At 43.8% G+C, this 19,210-nt stretch overlaps 1 protein-coding gene across 1 annotated transcript in view; it reads right to left on the bottom strand.

The window, feature by feature from the left end:
• Positions 1-228: 228 nt before the first annotated feature.
• Positions 229-19,210, bottom strand: part of LOC126122655 (uncharacterized) — a 60,531-nt gene continuing 41,549 nt past the window's right edge. Inside the window, exon 3 of the mRNA XM_049915091.1 lies at positions 229-336. Within this exon, the coding sequence (XP_049771048.1) occupies positions 229-336 (108 nt within the window). The remainder of the gene's footprint in view (positions 337-19,210) is intronic.

Raw genomic sequence — 19,210 nt, 5'->3', positions numbered from 1 at the left:
CTCGGAGGGATCATCCCGTCGGCAATGAAAATCATGGTATCTGCGCCGGTGCAGCAGTGTTAATCACCGACACGGAGAGGATTTTTCTCGTTTTCGTTCCCTTCGCGGCGTCTATTGTGCCGGGACAATAAGGTCAGTCCGAAATGAAATTAATCCGGGCGGCCAGCGCGGCCCGCACCCCTGCCTGGATTTATCACCGCCTCATAACACGGTGCGCCGCGGCGCGGTCTAGCCGGCGCCTGCCAGCTCGCTGCCCGCGCTGCAGCTTCCGCCGCCGCCGCCGCCGCCGCCGCCGCCGCCGCCGCTGCCGCCAGCCGGCTCGGACTCGCGGGCGCCCTGCAGCCCGTCCGTTATAATTTCCCAGCTCGTTTAGCTGAGCGCTAGATTTATGGAGTGTAATAAAGGAAGATCGCTTATCCGCGCCGGTGGTGTTGCTTACACTCACACAATTGCACGCAGGGACAACGCGACTGCAACGTTATCCGGGATGTTGTTAATCCCAACTAACGGCTCATTCTCCGCGCAAAAATCGATTTTCCCTACTTGTCTAATTCGTCTACAAGGTCACCGACGCTTTAGAGACACAGTTTAGCATACTGTGTTCTCCATAGGTGTCTTGCTTAGGCGGTCTACAGCTATTAGACACTGGTCGTCAATCTGCAGCCCGCAGGCCAAATGGTTCAAATGGCTCTGAGCACTATGGGACTTAACTTCTAATGTCATCAGTCCCCTAGAGCTTAGAACTACTTAAACCTAACTAACCTAAGGACATCGCACACATCCATGCCCGAGGCAGGATTCGAACCTGCGACCGTAGCGGTCGCGCGCTTCCAGACTGTAGCGCCCGCAGGCCACACGCGGCCTGAAACAATTCTTCCTGTGGCCCGCTGTTCTCAGCCGTAGTTTATAATAATATGCTTCTAGCAACTAGCACTACAATCAAAAAACGTCAGAAACGTTAAGCACCTTTTTAAGACTGTATCTTTCTTGCTCGATAAGAAACAAAAATACAGAAACTGAAATATTTGAAGATGTGCTTAATTTTAATTATCTTTGGTGAATTCGACTGTGAGCTTAGTAAAGTTTGCCGCTTACGTCAGAGGCAGAGTGGTTTGCAGTGCGGCTACTGTAGGGTTAATAAAAGTGAGACGTGGAATAATTTATTGTTTGTCTTCCAGTGCTGACAACCCACCGACGTGCGCGACTAGCACCAATCAGCTGCTATGTTATAAATGTCAAACGGAATTAACATGTGAATGTGCATTATAGAGGCGGTCATCTTCAAATGTGGTACACGTTTGTAGGAAGTAATATGAAATCAAATTAACGCTGTTGTAATGCAACGCAGTGAGGAAAAGAAAAATGATATTCAAAACATTTAGTAAACATCTGTAATAGCGTCTCATATTGCGATTACTGTTGTTACTTAATACAACATAATAATTTTTGTAGGTCACCAATTAATAGTAAGATCGATAGGAGAAGGAATGGTAAAGTGGCCAGAAAGGGATAAGTGGGCATTGTTTTCAGTGAGACTGATAAAGGATGCTTGTTCCGATATTTTTTAGTAAAACCTTTTCCAATTTTCAGTCGTCTGAAATAAGGTAAGTCTTATTTGTATGAAGAGTAATAATTTTTTGCAATATCAATGTTAGAAAAATGTATTTTGGTCTAAAAAAAGTAGTTCCTTGTTATTAATTTTAGTATATGGTTTCTTCTGTGGATCTCTAATGCAGACACGATGTGCAGTTGGAAAAAGTGGCCACACTACTCGTCGGGAAAAAAGACCAAAGTGTTCAGCCCAATAAGAGTTCGTTACTTCCAAAAAAACACACATAATGCAATAGATAAAACTGAGTTCTAAATCCATTTATACACAAAGCTATCACGCGCCTTTCTATCCCTTTGTACCCATTTCGAATTAATTAAGTTGTACACTCTAGCGCCAAAGAAACTGGTTTAGGCATAGTATTCAAATACAGAGATATGTATGGAGGCAGAATACGACACTGCGATCGGCAGCGCCTATGTAAGACAACAAGTGTCTGGCGCAGTTGTTAGATCGGTTACTGCTCCTACAATGGTTAGATTTAAGTGAGTCTGAACCTGGTATTATAGTCGGCGCATGAGCGATGGGACACAGCATCCCCATCATAGCCATGAAGTGGGGATTTTTTCATACGACCGTTTCGCGAGCGTACCGTGAATATCAGGAGTCCGGTAAAACATCAGATCTCCGGCATCACTAGGGCTGGAAAAAGATCCTGCAAGAACGCGACCAACGACGACTGAAGAGAAACATTTAACTTGACAGAAGTGCAGTCCTTTCGCAAATTGCTGCAGATTTCAATGCTGGGCTATCAACAAGTGTCAGCGTGCGAACCATTCAACGGAGCATCATCGATAGGGGCTTCCGGAGCCAAAGGTCCAGTCGTGTTCCCTTGATGACTGTACGACACAAAGCCTTACGCCTCGCTTGAGGCTGTCAACATCAACATTGGACTGTTGATGACTGGAAACATGTTGCCTGGTCGGACGAGTCTCGTTTTAAATTGTATCAAACAGATTGGACGGTACGGGTAGGAGACAACCTCACGAATCCATGGACCCTGCATGTCAGCAGGGTACTGTTCAAGCTGGCGGAGGCTCTGTAATGGTGTGGAGCGTATGCAGTTGTAGTCATATGGGACCCCTGATACGTCTAGATGCGACTCTGCCAGGTGACACGTACGTAAGCATCCTGTCTGATCACCTGCATCCATTCATGTCCATTGTGCATTCCAACTGAATGGGCAATTCCATCAGGACAATGCAACACCCCACACGACCAGAATTGCTACAGAGCGACTCCAGGGACACTCTTCTGAGTTTAAAAACTTCCACAGGCCACCAAACTCCCCAGACGTGAACATTATTAAGCATATCTGGGGTGTCTTGCAACGTGCTGTTCAGAAGAGATCTCCACCGCCTCGTACTCTTACGGATTTATGGACAGCGCTGCAGTATTCATGGCGTCAGTTCCCTCCAGCAGTACTTCAGACGTTAGTCGAGTCCATGCCACGTTGTGTTGCAGCGCTTCTGCTTGCTCGCTTGGGCCCTACACGATATTAGGCAGGTGTAACAGTTTCTTTGACTCTTCAGTGTATTATTTAAAACCGTCTCTGTTCTATTATATTTGACTTAATACAAATGTTTGACTGAAAAAAGTTGTTGTAGCTGCGTGGTATTCTTTCAGATGCTAGGGCCTGAAGAAATCTAGAATATGTGCCCAGAAATTGGAAAAAGAAAAACGGGATCCTGTTGCGATGGCATGGGCCATAGTATCCGCTCTCGTACGGAAAATTGGTCGCTATGTAAGCCTTCAGAAAAATGCATATAGTTGCAATACACGTATTGTTTTCTATAACATACGGAGTGTAGATTCAAAATGTGTAAGCGATAAATTTCTATTAGTAATCATGGTTTGGTGAAAACGGAATTTCTCTATGAATGACCACTCTACACCCCTCCCCACACTCCCGCCCCTTCCTATGCGGCTGGAGGTGTCGCCCTCTTAAGCAAAAATGTTGGATAATCACTCTTTTGGACTGTACAGGATGTCCCCTTTACCCTGACTAAATAAATTTTTATCCAGAGCAAAACAAAAAATTTATCAAGGAAATATTATTTAGATATCAGTGGTACATGACCCAGTATGATTGCATTTTTTGTAACTTTTTCGCTACATAGATATGAATAGCAGTGGGGGAGAATAGGGCTAGTTGTTACAATTTTTTTAAAAATAATTTATGTACAAGAAGGTTTTAGAGCTATTTTAAGGCGAGATATAATGTAGCACCACATATTTGTTTTACTTATGCTCAGCTATCAGAAATATCATTGACATTTTTTGCAGCCTTGCACATTCGGCAGTTTATCGCACAACAAGGCAAGCTGCTACAATAGGTGGTGTAAGTTGTTGAACATAGTGTAGCCTATTAAGCATTGATCAAAGTAATGCTCGTTTTTTCCTTTCCAGTGAGAGATAACGGTTTTTTCACTGTAGCGTGATAAAATTTATCCCATATTTACTAGCGGATTTCCTCAGTGAAGAACCATCTACAACTATCTACATCTACATTGATATTCTGCAAATCACATTTAAGTGCCTGGCAGACGGTTCATCGAACCACCTTCACAATTCTCTATTAATCCAATCTCGTATAGCGCGCGGAAAGAATGAACATCTATAGCTTTCCGTACGAGCTGATTTCCCTTATTTTATCGTGGTGATCGTTCCTTCCTATGTAGGTCGGTGTCAACAAAATATTTTCGCATTCGGAGGAGAAAGTTGGTGATTAGAATGTCATGAGAAAATTCCGTCGTAACGAAAAACGCCTTTCTTTAAATTATGTCCAGCCCAAATTCTGTATCATTTCTGTGACACTCTCTCCCATATTTCACGATAATACAAAACGTGCTGCTTTTCTTTGAACTTTTTCGATGTACTCCGTCAGTCCTATCTGGTAAGGATCCCACGCCGTGCAGCAGTATTCTAAAACGGGACGGACAGCGTAGTGTAGGCAGTCTCCTTAGTAGGTCTGTTACATTTTCTAAGTGTCCTACCAATAAAACGCACTTTTTGGTTAGCCTTCCCCACAACATTTTCTATGTGTTCCTTACAAGTTAACCATCCACTGCTTATTTTGCTGCTTCGCTGTAAGTTTCTTTTGGCGTTGTGCCGGTTTTTTTTTTTTTAATTTCACATGTTTCTTTCACAAGGAAAATACATAATAGGAAACTGTACGTGACACGAAGCGGGCTATTACACCATAACGAGTAGCCAAATGCAAGTGTAACAAATTGCCTCATACTTCGGCATCTCATGCTCGGTTACAGGTAAGTGTCAAAGTTCAACTGCAGAGAAAGTTTAAACATGTTATCAATCACTTCAAGTTGACACATTCGCATCATGCAGCACTGATAAACAAAAAGTCTACGTTACTATTAAAATATACCGGGAGAAGAAAGAATAAACAGAACGAGAAACAATGCTTCCTCTCGCATACGCTCTGATACTGACAGCCCTCGGTCGGCAGGAGAACTGTACTATAAGCTGCTACGAGCTACTGTAAGAAAAGTGCGTTGTTACCAGCGATTAATTCAAAATTCGCACGCAATAAGTTTTCCCTTGTGATAACCAGGTTCCGTCTCCATTAGGAGCTTTCTAAATTACACCCTTTATTATTTTACCCGGTAATCTATAGCCGCAGTCAAGACCTGTTCAGAAACAGTTAAGTAGAGAATACGTTATTAAGAAAATGAAACAAAACTGAATTTGACTCCTTTGTAATAGCACACAGTGCAAATAATTAGGGTAACGTAACTGGAGCTGACAGTAAACTAATGGAAACACAATGAAAATGTACACCGGTCATTGCTGTTCCACTCCTGTAAACTTCCATTTTCCATAGACGAGTAACATTTCTACTCTTCGTTGACGTACGTTGTACCCACGCAAACCTTCAACCGAAGACGCTAAACTGAATGACCAGTGCGTATTTTCATTGATTTGAATTTGTTTACTGTTAGCTCCAGCAAGTGGACAAGTTACGTTATCCAAGATAACTGCACCATGTGCTAGCACAGGAGACTAAAGATCAGTTTTGTGTTACGTTTTTAATAACGTCATGTCTACATTAATGATACGCTATCATACGTTTTTGAATAAGACTTGAGAAGTCAAAGTGGATTACCAAATAAAAAGTGTAGGTTGCTATCTATAAAAGATTTGTTGACTGTACATATTTTCGTAAAGAACAATGTTAAGAGAGAGGATGTTATTATGGTTGATGTCATCCTGGGAGCTAAATGACATTTGCTAGTTACAATTTTTTTTTATTTTGCTTCTTTTCACTCCTGAAACCACTATATGTTCAACGCTGAAGAGCAGTATGATCTCTTTTGGCATTAATTCTTCACATTGAATTAAGATGCGAATTGTAGGAAAGGCAAATATCTCAGGTAGGGGAGAATGTAGTACCTCGGAACACTTTTCAGACTTTCGCCTATAGTCAAGCCTGTAATAGAAGTGTAATGTATTTTCGTGTTTCGCTGTTAAATGATGGAATTCACTTTTTATGTGTTGCAGTCTCTTTCTGAGATTACGAAAATTACTGTGGGAAATTAAGGTTTCTGCAAATGTGAAAACATGCTTCAAGGTACAACACTCTCATGCACCTAGGTACAAATATTTAAAACCATAGCAATTGGGAAAATATTGTCAATACTGTGTTTAATAGATTATCTGTTAAATTTTTATTCTACTACAGACCGACAGTCAGTATGTTAAATCAAATTTAATCAGAAGCATTACCAAAAATCAGATACAAGAAAAATACATTTTAAAACAGAAGCTATTGGAATCTAACACAAATTTGCACTTTCAAGACAGGTAAAAATGTTAAGACATAAAAGAAAGTCGTTTCATTTGCAAACATCACATATTCCATGGTGAAAGTCTTCATTCTGCTTCAGGTTACAAGACGATGCACGACTGACAAAGTGTGACTTAACTGTCTACATGTTACGTAAACATTTCTAAATATATATAGCATTTTGCTAACCATAAAGTTATCTAAATTTAGAATTAACAATTAGCTTTAATATATTACACGTAACTTAAAAGTGTGGAACAACGCCGGTCGGAGTGGCCGAGCGGTTCTAAAAAATGGTTCAAATGGCTCTGAGCACTATGGGACTTAACATCTGAGGTCATCAGTCCCCTAGAACTTAGATCTGCTTAAACCTAACTAACCTAAGGGCATCACACACATCCATGCCCGAGGTAGGATTCAAACCTGCGACCGGAGCTGTCGCGCGGTTCCAGACTGTGGCGCCTAGAACCGCTCGCCAGCCAGTGTGGCCGAGCGGCTCTAGGCGCTTCAGTCTGTAACCGCGCGACAGCTCCGGTCGCAGGTTCGAATCCTGCCTCGGGCATGGATGTGTGTGATGCTCTTAGGTTAGTTAGGTTTAAGTAGTTCTAAGTTCAAGGGGACTGATGACCTCAGCAGTTAAGTCCCATAGTGCTCAGAGCCATTTGAACCATTTGTGGATCACCAAATACTTTAAAATGCTGCACAGAATACTAAATCACGTCTAACAAAAACAAAATCTGTAGAAGACGGCAAGAACTGATTGCGGCGGCATCTAGTGACCACGCCTTCATGTATTTCTAGAATCAATGTGATTCTAGAATCTAAAACCGACCAAGGAACATCCTCTGTTTGCAGGTAGACTGTCGTTTGGGTACATCACTCTCCCTTACTCTACAAAAGTGCACACCAGCTTTGCGAACTGGCCCTTAGGGGCCATTCAGTACCGACCCTCCACCATGTTATCCTCTTCCACAAGACGTCATTCGAATTGCGAATGTACGTAACTTCTCTGACTTTAGGAGCTGTAGTCATGAAGTGTTAATTATTACATCGAAAAAAATCGAACTGCTGGACGTTGATAGTGTTGGCCTCCTCTACATTTTCATCCTTCAGTGCGACACATTTTTCTGTATGATGGAGGACTTTGCGGTGAACTCAGTTGTAGAATGATTATATGCAGACTGGAGCGACGAAAGAAAATGTATACCAAGGCCTGGTTGCGAACGCGGGTGTCGTGTTCACTAGGCATATACGCTAACCACTTCGCCACCCTGGCACAGTTGCTTTGCGTATCTACATGGACTACTCTAGCACGCCTCTCTCTTCATTCCAAATTTCCATTTATGACTCAGCCCACTTTTTACTTCCCATAAACTCAATCAGGGATGCAGAGGTTCTTTAGCTGTGTTGGAATAGCACCTCATCATCCAAAGAAATGGGCGATCCTGCCTTAACGCTAATTGAATTTAGGGGAAATATCAAGGATGCTGAGGCGTGAATGGGATTTTGGAATGAAGAAGGAGACATGCTAGGGTAGTCCATACAGTAGTGCAAAGTCACTACGCCAGGGTGGCGTAGTTGTTAGCGCATCTGCCTTGTGAGCGAGAGACTGGGATTTGAATCCGTCAATCTGTATTTTGCAATGGTGAGTGAACACGTCTTAGTGTTTACGTGTCACCTATTGTGCTGCTTGGAAGCTAGCGTGCATTTGTTTACTTCCACATAGCGGCTTGTCTTCATGTCTGTGTTCATCGACCATTATGGCGTTTTCCTATTGCCAAACCACTATCAAATGACTTTTCCTTTGGATCATGAATGACCAAAAGTGTAGGAAAATGAAAGGTTTGTATGGGACGAAATGCGTCTCCCACTGCAAGATGTTCTCGGGATTCATTTTTCGATCATTAGTACCACTGTGTATATCAATATGGTGAATGAAGAGATGTGCGCCGACGTCATGTGGCGCCATGCTGACGATCCAAGTTCCGATAATCTGACGTCCGTATAGGTGCTGTCGTGGTTGATCGTTCAGGGTTTTCGAACTCCCGTTGGAGGTGCCGTTGGACATTGCGGTGGCCGCCTTAAACCTTACGGCAGCGTCGTCAGTCATGTGCTTGAGTTCGAACCTATCGTGTCCTCAGTAGTGTGCATCAGATCAGAACTGAACCCAGTAAACCCCTGCCTTTTCATCAGATTACTGCAGGCTGCAGCGCTGTTGTTATGTATGACGGCCAGCGGTGCACTTGTCCAGGCTGTGGCCAGGAAGCCCATTTCCATTCGGAATGTCACCCATGCAGACTGCTTCAGACGTCGCCCTCGTTGCGGAGCCCACTGTGTTACCCCATCTTACGCGTCTGCTGTCTGCCATCCGACTTGGAATTGCATTTTAGAAAGCAACAGTCGCCGAGGAAACAGAAGAAACAGCACCGTACCCCTTCGGATGACTGCCTTCATCGGATGTGTGCACAGGATGACGACCCTTCTATTGATGATGCGCTGTCCTCTGACGCCCTGACACCATAGGAAACGGCGTCTCCCCTGCCTCCATCTCCGGGCATGGTCAGCATTCACTTATGGGAACCGACCTTCCCCCTCCCCTCCGGGCATGGTTAGCATTCACCTATGGGCACCTCCCCCGCCCCCAGTCCGCCTGCGTTTGATGCGACTGCCCCCCCCCCCCCCCCCGTGTCTGATGCTGCCTGTGAGTGCACCTCTGAAGTTGTTCCACTAAAAAGGCCTGGTAAGACGTTTATCTCTTGGGTGCAAGACGTCGATGCTGAGGATGGACGTTCTGAGGGTGTAAAGGGCGATGGCACCCCCTTTGTTGGGTCGATTTCCGCCCCCCCCCCCACAATAATGTGCCCTTCCACGGGGCCTAGCGGGGAACTCCCTGCTCTTCCTCTATGTCTGCATCACCCGACGTCATGGCGATGGCAACTTTTCAGAATTATCGCATAGCCATGGTCAATGTCAATAACATTTGTGCGCGCCATAAACTGGAATTACTCCATGAAATACTGCACGCTGCGACGGTGACGTTGTCTTTCTTCAGGAGGTGCATGTTCCAGCTTTTTGTGCTTCCCATGGCCTTACAGCACACGTCTCCCTTGCTTCATCTGCTTGTAGTCTTAGGTGACACCCAAAGACCAACTACCACGTCATTGTATGTACGCCGCGCTATGTCCAGCAGCTCAACCGTGTGGACTCTTTGGAGCATGTTCATGGCGATCGTCCGGCGTTTACGCAGTTCACTAGTCTTTCTTCCAGTCACCTCGATCTTGTTTATATTTCTCGCAGTATTGTCGGTGGGGTGTAGGCTGCTGAAGTCTGGCCCGCTGCTTTCTCTGACCACGACACTTATATCTGTGCCGTCAAACTCTGCCGCCAAAAGGTGTGGCGTGGCCATGGACAATGTAAATTGAATACGATCCATCTTACTTCACCCAACTGGCGGTAGCTCATCGAGACCACGTGTTTAGCCTGCCGTCGACGCTGCGATACATATCAATCTGCCCTGACATGGTGGGTCCTCTCCGCAAAGTCTGACTTCTGCAAAGTCTTGATTGGTTATAGAAGGGAGGTCGGGGTGTGGCGGCGACGAACCGAGGATTTCTACTTCACCATTCGCGGGGAACTTACTACGATGCCGTTTTCGCCAGCTGATTGTGAATCGTGCCAAGGCACTGCTCGCTGTCTTTTCACGACGCCACCTCGAAGGAGCTAAGTCAGGGCGCTTACACACGATGGATTAGCGCAGGAGCATCCGTCTAGGTGACACGTGGAAGTGGAACGGCACCACCGTCGGAGGACTTTGTTTAATGTTCTTGCAACTGATGATGGACGGCGTTTATATACCAACGTGATATAGGATCTGTCCTCCATACAAATTCTGTTACACCGTACTCTGCACAACGTCACTACCCTGCCAACATTGTGGACGTCTCCCCACTTTCCTTTGGCTTGATTCCCGGGTATGCAACAAAGGATCTGCTTGCAGACGTCACGGAGGGCGAAGTTTATGTCGTTAACAAGGCAGGTTGTACGAACAAGCCGCCCAGCTCTGATGGCCTCCCACTAGAGTTTTACGGGACATTTCGCCAACTATGGACGGAAATTTATCGAGATCTTATGTCGCCTATCGCGCAGATCCCCGACGCTTTCCCTGACGGTCTCCTCATTCCCACCCACAAGCCTCGGGACACAATGCGGATATGCGAGAAACGCTCTTTGACGTTGATCAACAGCGATACGAAGATATTTACTTGGCTATTAGCCGCGCGGCTTAAACGGGCGGCCCAGTACTTGGTTTTCCCTAATCAAACATCTTTGGGCCTGGCCAATAACATCTGCACTGCCCTCTGTTACAATCGAGACATAGTCGCTCCTGCTCACGCTCGTCGTGTAACTGGGCTTTTGGCTGCTCTTGACCTCAGCCAGGCGTTCGATCTGGTCAGTCACCACTACCTGGAAGGAGTGGTCCGCAATACGGGATATCATGATCCTACCTCGACATCGTATTGTGTCTCCTTCGCGGAGCGACGTCCCTTGTACTCTACAATAGCCATCTCACTCCTCCACCTTGATCCACCGTCCGGTGCGTCAAGGCTGCCTGACCTCTGCATTGTTGTATGCTTTCGCCACGAAATCGTTGCTGCTCTACGGCCTCAGTCAATGCCTGTCTTGGATGTCGCTCGGTGGCCATGTCTTTTGCTGCACTGCTTATGCATACGACCTCGTCCTCGTCCTCGTTCTTGAGGCTCTGACGTCAGAAAGTCCTTGGCATGGGTCACCACCTATAGACAAGCTTCTAATAGCTGCCTTAACGTCCGCAAATCGAGCGCTATGGCTATAGGCGTCGGGCTTCCTGAGGATTGGGCTGCTCCATTGCTCGTAGCTGCTACTATCAGATGCTTAGGACTCACGGGTGATCTGCGGCGCACGGTTGCCCTGAACTGCCGGCGCCGACTGTCCCGATACGAGCTGGACTTCTACATCATAGTTTACGAGCTACCAAACTTCTGCAATGGAAACAAGATTTTAATGTATATTTAGTGTCACGTATCCCCTGCATGGCACAGACACTTCTCATTCCATCCATGGCCCGTCACATGCTAGCGGCATTGAGTGTGTACGTTTGCCATGGCTTGCTGTTTAAAATAGTGCACGAAACCCTCATCCTCCCGCGCTGAAGTCTGTTTTAGCCTGTATCATGTCCCTGGCAGAGAGATAACCATTTTCGTCAGCTGTCAGATGGCGCTGTGCCTTACCAGCCTGTTTCTGGAGACCCTTACACCACCCTCTCCCTTAGCCCCTTTCCTACTTTCAGACGTCCCGCCACCCTTCTTTTGCTTCCGCCATTTTTTCCTCGAACTGGGCTACGTTCGTACTGCGCTATTGCCAACATCCTTGACAGAATCGATCTATGACTTTCTCCAGCAGAAAAGAACGTGCCGTTTGGCAATCAGCGTGCGCTCGTTATCTTGCCATTGATGTCCAATCTGCATAGTACCTTACGGTCAGTGGGACACAGGTATACAGGTCACGCCTTCTCAGGATTCACCTTGCAGGCACCCTCTCCATGTCGCCTTTGATATTCTGGACTCTGACGAGCATCGCCTGGTATGCGACTCAGCGATAGGTGTCTGGTACTTGGTTCGACAGATGATGGCCTTTATTACCTTACGACTCCTCTTCAGATACGTCCTCATCTGCACCTCTCTTCCGACTCGGGGTATTTCCCACAAATGAAATTCCATGAAGTGGATTTGTGTACACTACTTCTTTGCTGACAGCGAGAAAAATGTCCTTGATTTTTGGGACTTCTTTAATGAACGACGTCGTATAGTTGTCTGCAGTTCCAAATACGGAAAATTTTTCTCTAATTTATTTTGAAGCGTTTTTCTTAATCCATCCTGGAGTTGTTGCAATGAGAAGTTGATCCACGCCTTCTCTACTCGTAGTATTTATTGTTCCCTGAAGATTGGAATGCCCCTCCCTTTAGCCACCGGGAAGTTCCACCGTAAAAATTTAAAAAAATGTCCCGGCCTTGATATCAATTTTTATTTGTCACTTTAGTCTGCGTATATACATCTTAGATATCTGAGACTTGAAAAGGCCTCTGGAATCATACAATTTAATTTTATTATTTGTGGAAGGTTGACTTCTCACTGTTCAAGAAACGTCTCGCCTCGAAAATCACTTCATCATTCTGGAAATGCTTGACACGCAATGGCTTCTCCAGCCGAGGAAAGAGGAAGAAGGCTCTGAGTGCCACGTTAGGTGATAAGAGGATGAAGCAAAAATTTGATAGCCCAGAGAAGCAGCAAGTATGACTGTGTCCCGTACACAATGAGCTGGAGCTTTACACTGGTGCAAAACCACCCTCTTGGACAGCTTGCCACGGCACCTCGCCAGGAAGTTTCGGTAGTATGCCCCTGTAACGAATTGCCCCTTACGAAAATAATATGTTATTACTACACCATATCAGTCTAAAATAGCACTTAGCATCAGCTTGCCCGATTATGGCCATTCGTTTTTTTTTTCCAGAGACGATGAATCCCCGTATTTCCACTGTCTTGTTTGCGCCTTTGTCTCAGGATCACATTGAGACATCAAGAACTAATCCATGGCAATTAAGCAGCTAATGAAGTAATGTGACATAAAGAACATTTTCGCAGCTGTCTCCGTCCGGTTGGCTGTTTGAATGGGCGCGAGCAGTCGCGGAACCCAACAAGTAGCGGCCTTTGCCTTATTCAGAATATTGTGAAATTCATTGAAAACTGATCCATGACAGATTTTCGCTTTTCCCACTATCGCCATCCTTATGATACGCCTGTCTTAGAGCACTACGGCCTCGACTTCTCTTTCGACTCCCAGTTCTTCACAGTGGTTGCTTCGTCATTCACACTTGTTTCATCTCACTGGAGCGTCTGTGTCGCCTGTCCGCTGTGTTACGCGTATAATGGAACACTGTTGCCTTATACTTGGATCCTTGTAGCGCAGCTTCCTGTCAAAATACAGAAAAACGAGCTTTCATCATGTGACTGAGACAATGCACAATGTTTTACGCTAAAAAAATTAATTGACGTCGTGAACTGATTAATATATTTTTTATAACTTTTGATCTCGGGTCTACTTGAGGTTATATTCCACTGGTGACACAAAAACGAACTTTCAAGAATTTTCCGCTATTTTTGCGTAACGAAGCATGCTACAAATGGTGTGTTTGAGAGAGAGATTTAATGTGGTGTATCACTTAAACTGCATATTTTCATAATACGTAAGTAGAGCTACAAAAATCACCAAACCAAATATGTTAGCTTTGCAAATTCCACTGGGCCCCCTTTATCAGTGCCAAGCAACTGCAGCGCCTTCGCAATCGCTAGCGGCGAACCTATCGATTGAGTGCCGCTGAGTCTTACCTATAGGTCAGGTGGTGGCTGGCTGCAGTCGTGACTGATAATGGGATTTCAAACTCTCTGATTTTATTTTCTCCTCTGACGAAGTACCACAGTAACATATTAATTATCTCACCAGACGTAGGAAGTTCAAATGTTCAAATGTGTGTGAAATCTTATGGGACTTAACTGCTAAGGTCATCAATCCCTAAGTTACACACTACTTAACCTAAACTATCCTAAGGACAAACACACACATCCATGCCCGAGGGAGGACTCGAACCTCCGCCGGGACCAGCCGCAGAGAGACGTAGGAATTCTCTGATATATTATGAGGTGGAGTACCCTGCAGTGGATGGAAGGCCTTCAATCAGTAAAATTTTTGAACATATCAGAACATTCGAGTCTCTGAGGAATAAGAGTAGTGTAAAAACTTGTCACTCTGTTTGAAAGAATGGTGAATTCGACGCATCGTCAGTGTATGACATTAACAACCAACGACTTCCTTGACATTGTATAACGATGGAAGAGTGATACGGGGAGGTGGTGCTAGGCTGCTTCGAAACCGGCGCCACCAGCTTAGTAACACCTAAACAGTAGCAGACTACTGTTCACAATTATTTCTTGTTCATAGTTCCTGTCGTGTCCACGCAACATCTGCTTTAAATAGTAAATATTACTGTGCTTTCGTGAGTAAAACAGTGTCAGGAAGGCATTTTCAGACTTTTTCTGGTCTTAAAGGAAAATTTGATACAGTAATATTGACCTCGTTAATGTTACTTCCTTTTTGTTTCACATTTCGAACAACGAAGCACCTGAGTATGTAATGCGAAAGGCTGTTTTCGTAATCAAGCATTTTCCTTAATACGGTATGACGAAACTGATGTTTCGTCTGCGAACATTTTGCTATATCTGAACGGTGTGCAATATTCTTAACATTCAACCAGAGTGCTCTTCGTGTTGTACTGATAGGAAATATAAAGTCAAAACGACTACAGTAAAAGTAACCGGCGCAACAAAAATTCATGTATATAAAAGAAAATATCGCTTGAATGAGACTACTTACGAATGAAATGTGATACTTTTACACTTTAGACTGTAATCAGAACGACTAGTACACCTGTAAATGATGCAAGCTGGCATTTTTTATGAAATCAGTTCCACCAGATTCTAATGTTTGGAGCTACCAACATGGCGGACGTTGGTTTCAAGTTTATGACGTCATGATAACTTCCCGTATTACACGTCCACGTGTATAACTAGTGGTCAAAGGTTATCTTCTTTGCTGTCATCTTTTCCAAGCAAAGCTGTCTCGAACACATTCTTTATTTTCCATTTATATGGGTAACTACAAATATTAATTATTGCTTATCGCGATTCTCGCGCTCTTACGAGCGGAACAATTTTACAAGTTTAGCTTGACTTTCCGCTTTATATGAGACATATAATGGAAGGTTATTGATAGTAACTAATTTTTTATCAACAACTGTGTGTAGTTATAAATTCCCTGCACTGCACGCAAAATAGCCAACCAGAATTTTTCGTTTCAGATGTAGTGCAGTTACGCATCATTTTATGTCCAAGTGGATTTAGCTGATACTACGTAACTGCTTGTGGAAATTTTTCTAACCTATAGAGCTACACTGTATTATTTGGCAGTTTTTTAACAAGACGAAAACAATTTCTTGGAATACTTTCATCGATGTAATAGAGATAGTAGCACAGACGAAGGAAAGAGCTATAGCTATTTCGGGTCTGGTACTCATTCTTTTGATACAGACTGCTCACGACACTGTGAACGCGATCGGCGCTTCTGTGCCACGTTGATTGTTGGCAAGATTACATTCACGAAAGTAAAATATTTAATTTCTAAAAATTTTATGTGATATTAGGCCTGCTGTTTAGGCCACTGAAGCATGCTGTGAGTATCTACTGTACAAATCTTCAACGATGACACGACAACCGTAATTGTTTGTTTTAAGCAATAAATGTTACGCACATTTGGCAGAAAATTGTATCATTTGACAACTTCAACCTCCCAACGCTCAATATCAAATTCGGAAGAGTATACAAATTACCTGAAATCCCGTACAAAAGATTTCGTTTGAAGGTCTGCTCAAGGACTCGTGTACTGCATGGCATGGTAATCGCTTGTCAGGGGAAAGTCTGGTGCGTATGGTGGCTGCGGAAGACACTCATCCATAAAGTCTACTCTGCGACTGTGGAACTCGTAAAACAGCTTTCTTGCAACAAAACAAGTGAAGATGTGTAACTTTATATGGGGTCATAGTCATCTCTTTAGGATGTCTGATTATGATGCAATAGAGATAATGATATCTCGCGACGTGTAGACTTTTTGGTTCGAGAAGTCGTTGCTAATAACTGCATTCTAAACTTTTTTGCTTTGTGAGATGGGAACAGAGGAATTTCTTACTTACTTTCTGCGTTTCTGGTTTCTTGCCACGAACGAATCATGTCGCTCAAAGCTCATTCGAAGTTGGTCAGCCACTCACTGTTTCAGTTCAGGGGTCAACTGCTGAGTCATCGATCCTGCGGAAATTTTGTTCAATTGGAGCATATAATTTGAAATGCGGAGTGTCGAATCATGACAGGCTTGCACAATTGCTACAGTGATACCTGATATCTACGACACTCCAGCACGACTGCGGTGTTCTCTGTAGTTGGGTGTGTCTGAGTCGAACGTGTACCATCGACAACAGATATACCATTTGAAGTATCCATATATGTGAATGTGTCAAGGTATATTGCAATCGGATATCATATATATAACTAGCGGTAAAGTACTCCTGTCGGAGCACAAAAAAGGCGAATATGCTGACTAAAAAGTGGGGTGCCAGCTGCCTCATTCTACCTTCCTCAGCACTTTTAAAAATTTTCCCAAAAATTTTGACACACAAACATATTCGTGCTCTTTTTTAACATGCAACTCACCTCTCATTCAGCCAAGCTCCCCTAAATGTAACTCGCTCACGCCCACTTGCACATCGCTAGAAGTCGCTCATATCCATCCATTCCACCTGCCCATTCTCACTCACTCATTCAGTCAAAATCACTGTCATTCTCATTGTCACTGTCTCTCACTTGCTCTTCTTACTGCTGCTATCTCATTTATGTCTTCCCACTGCTGCACAAAAATTTTGCATGTGCTTCAGTGCTACAACAAGGGGTGTGCAGAAACCTTCTGATGGTAACGGAGAACTTTACAGCATATCCCTCCGTGCTACGTCACTTTATAAACTACGTTTTTGCCTCACACCTACTTTCACGTGTGCATTTTACGTGTACAAGTAGGGTAACTTTGAAAATCTGTATCTTGGAAACGGATAAAGAAATCAAGAAAAATTTCAGCTTTGGTTTCGAGATCCGGATCTTAGCAAAATATAGTAAAAAATAAATCCATTTGCTGTACATAGCCGTCTTGGAATCCGATGCTCGGGTTTGGTGCCTAAAAACCATGTTTTCGGGGTGTTTCTCGATAACGGGTAAAGATATTGAAAACGAGATGTTACTTCCAGACAAATGCCTAAAGAATACACCGTTAAAATTTGAGCAATTTTGCTGCGGTTAGTTATTTAGATATCCGCTGCTGACGGCGGAAAAACTGTGAAAAATGCTTTTTTCGGGTTTTCTCGGGAACCGCCCATGAACTAGAGGGTGCGCCAATAAGCCACTTAAGGCACACCGTAGACCACATCTAATGCAAAACGAATCAACCGATTTGCGCCATTTTTCTAAGCCTGGTATTACGCTACTATATTTCTTTGACAAAGAAATATCAAATATTCGTAAAATTTCTTTGACAAAGATCTTTGACGTGGCGCTAAAAAGGGATATTACCCTGTCTTCATATTTTTTTCGTCAAATATCAAGATGGCGGACGGCAACTTGTTATTAAGCGCTGCAGTTGCTAGTACCACATTCGCATTGTGTGTGTATTTGGAAGAAAAGCGGCTGTAAAAAGGAAACATACTTGGATTAAGCTCTAGATATTACGTCGAGATAGTAAAAGCATTCAGCAAAATTTGTTACGAGAGCTGTATGTGGAGGAAGGCAAGTCTTAATAAATAAATTACTTACGAATGGATGAGAGTGTATTTCACTATTTGCTCAGTAAAGTGACTTCTCGTGTTACAAAACAGAATACTCTCTTGAGAAATGCTATACGTGCAGAAGACAGGAAAACTGTGACACTGCGATTTCTTGATACATGAGAGAGCTACTCTAGTTTACAACACAGCACTCGAATATCACATTCCAATCAACCAAAATAATTCCAGAAACGTGTGAAGCGATTTATAAAGCACTGAAGGGGGAATATGTGAAGGCCAGTAATAGTTTAGTATACTAAATAGACAATAAGAACTATTTTTAATTTTGAATAATTTAGTTAATGGAATTAGTGTTCCAGCAACTACAAAATCAATAAAAAGTACTAAACAGATGTGGCCGAGCGGTTCTAGGCGCTTCAGTCTGGAACCGCGCGACCGCTACGGTCGCAGGTTCGAATCCTGCCTCGGGCATGGATGTGTATGATGTCCTTAGGTTAGTTAGGTTTAAGTAGTTCTAAGTTCTAGGGGACTGATGACCTCAGATGTTAGTCCCATAGTGCTCAGAGCCATTTGAACTAAACAGATGAAGCGCTTTTTAGCTTGTGCCAACCAGAATTCAAAAATAGACAAAGTATAATGAAAAGCTAAGAAAGAATTTTATATTTTAGCGTGTGACCATATCCTCTATTGTGGCTTGCTGACAAGCTGCCTGGATGTTTCCGAACGTGGAGGTGGGGCTGTGATTGTGGAATGAAGTCTCCTGAAGCATATTCCATCTGCCCATCAACATACAATTGATAGCATGCACTGTGCCCCTTGCTCAACCCCCCCCCCCCCCAGTCGAAGCTAGTTTATTAGAAAAAAGAGTCGAAGGAACAAACCAACTTTGAAGCCATGTTTACAAACACACTGCAGAGACGTGAAATAGCTGAGCTGTAGCGACGCCAGCGCTCGAAACGGTTACATTTGACATTGCAGTAGACAGAAGGCGAACGACTTTTATGATCAAATCTACGGCTAGGCCCTACATTTGATCATATTTATTTAACGACACGCGAGATTTGACAAACTTCCATATTACACCATCAAATTTCTTTGACATAAATATTTGACATATCAACTTTGACAAAGAAATATGATAGTGTAATACCAGCCTAAGCAGAAGGAAGTGTTACGTAGATAGACCTTGTACAAAAGATGTACAGGGACTAATATATTAAGCACACAAACAAAGTTGAGACTCGGCGCGGTGGCTGATGGGAGCGACTGTAAATGGGAAATGCCTTTATGGTCCCTCCTGGGAGGCACCGTGCCGAGTGTCAATTCG

Source organism: Schistocerca cancellata, chromosome 1, assembly GCF_023864275.1.
Source record: "Schistocerca cancellata isolate TAMUIC-IGC-003103 chromosome 1, iqSchCanc2.1, whole genome shotgun sequence".
NCBI lineage: Eukaryota > Metazoa > Arthropoda > Insecta > Orthoptera > Acrididae > Schistocerca > Schistocerca cancellata.
This window is presented reverse-complemented; position numbering and strand designations above follow the sequence as displayed.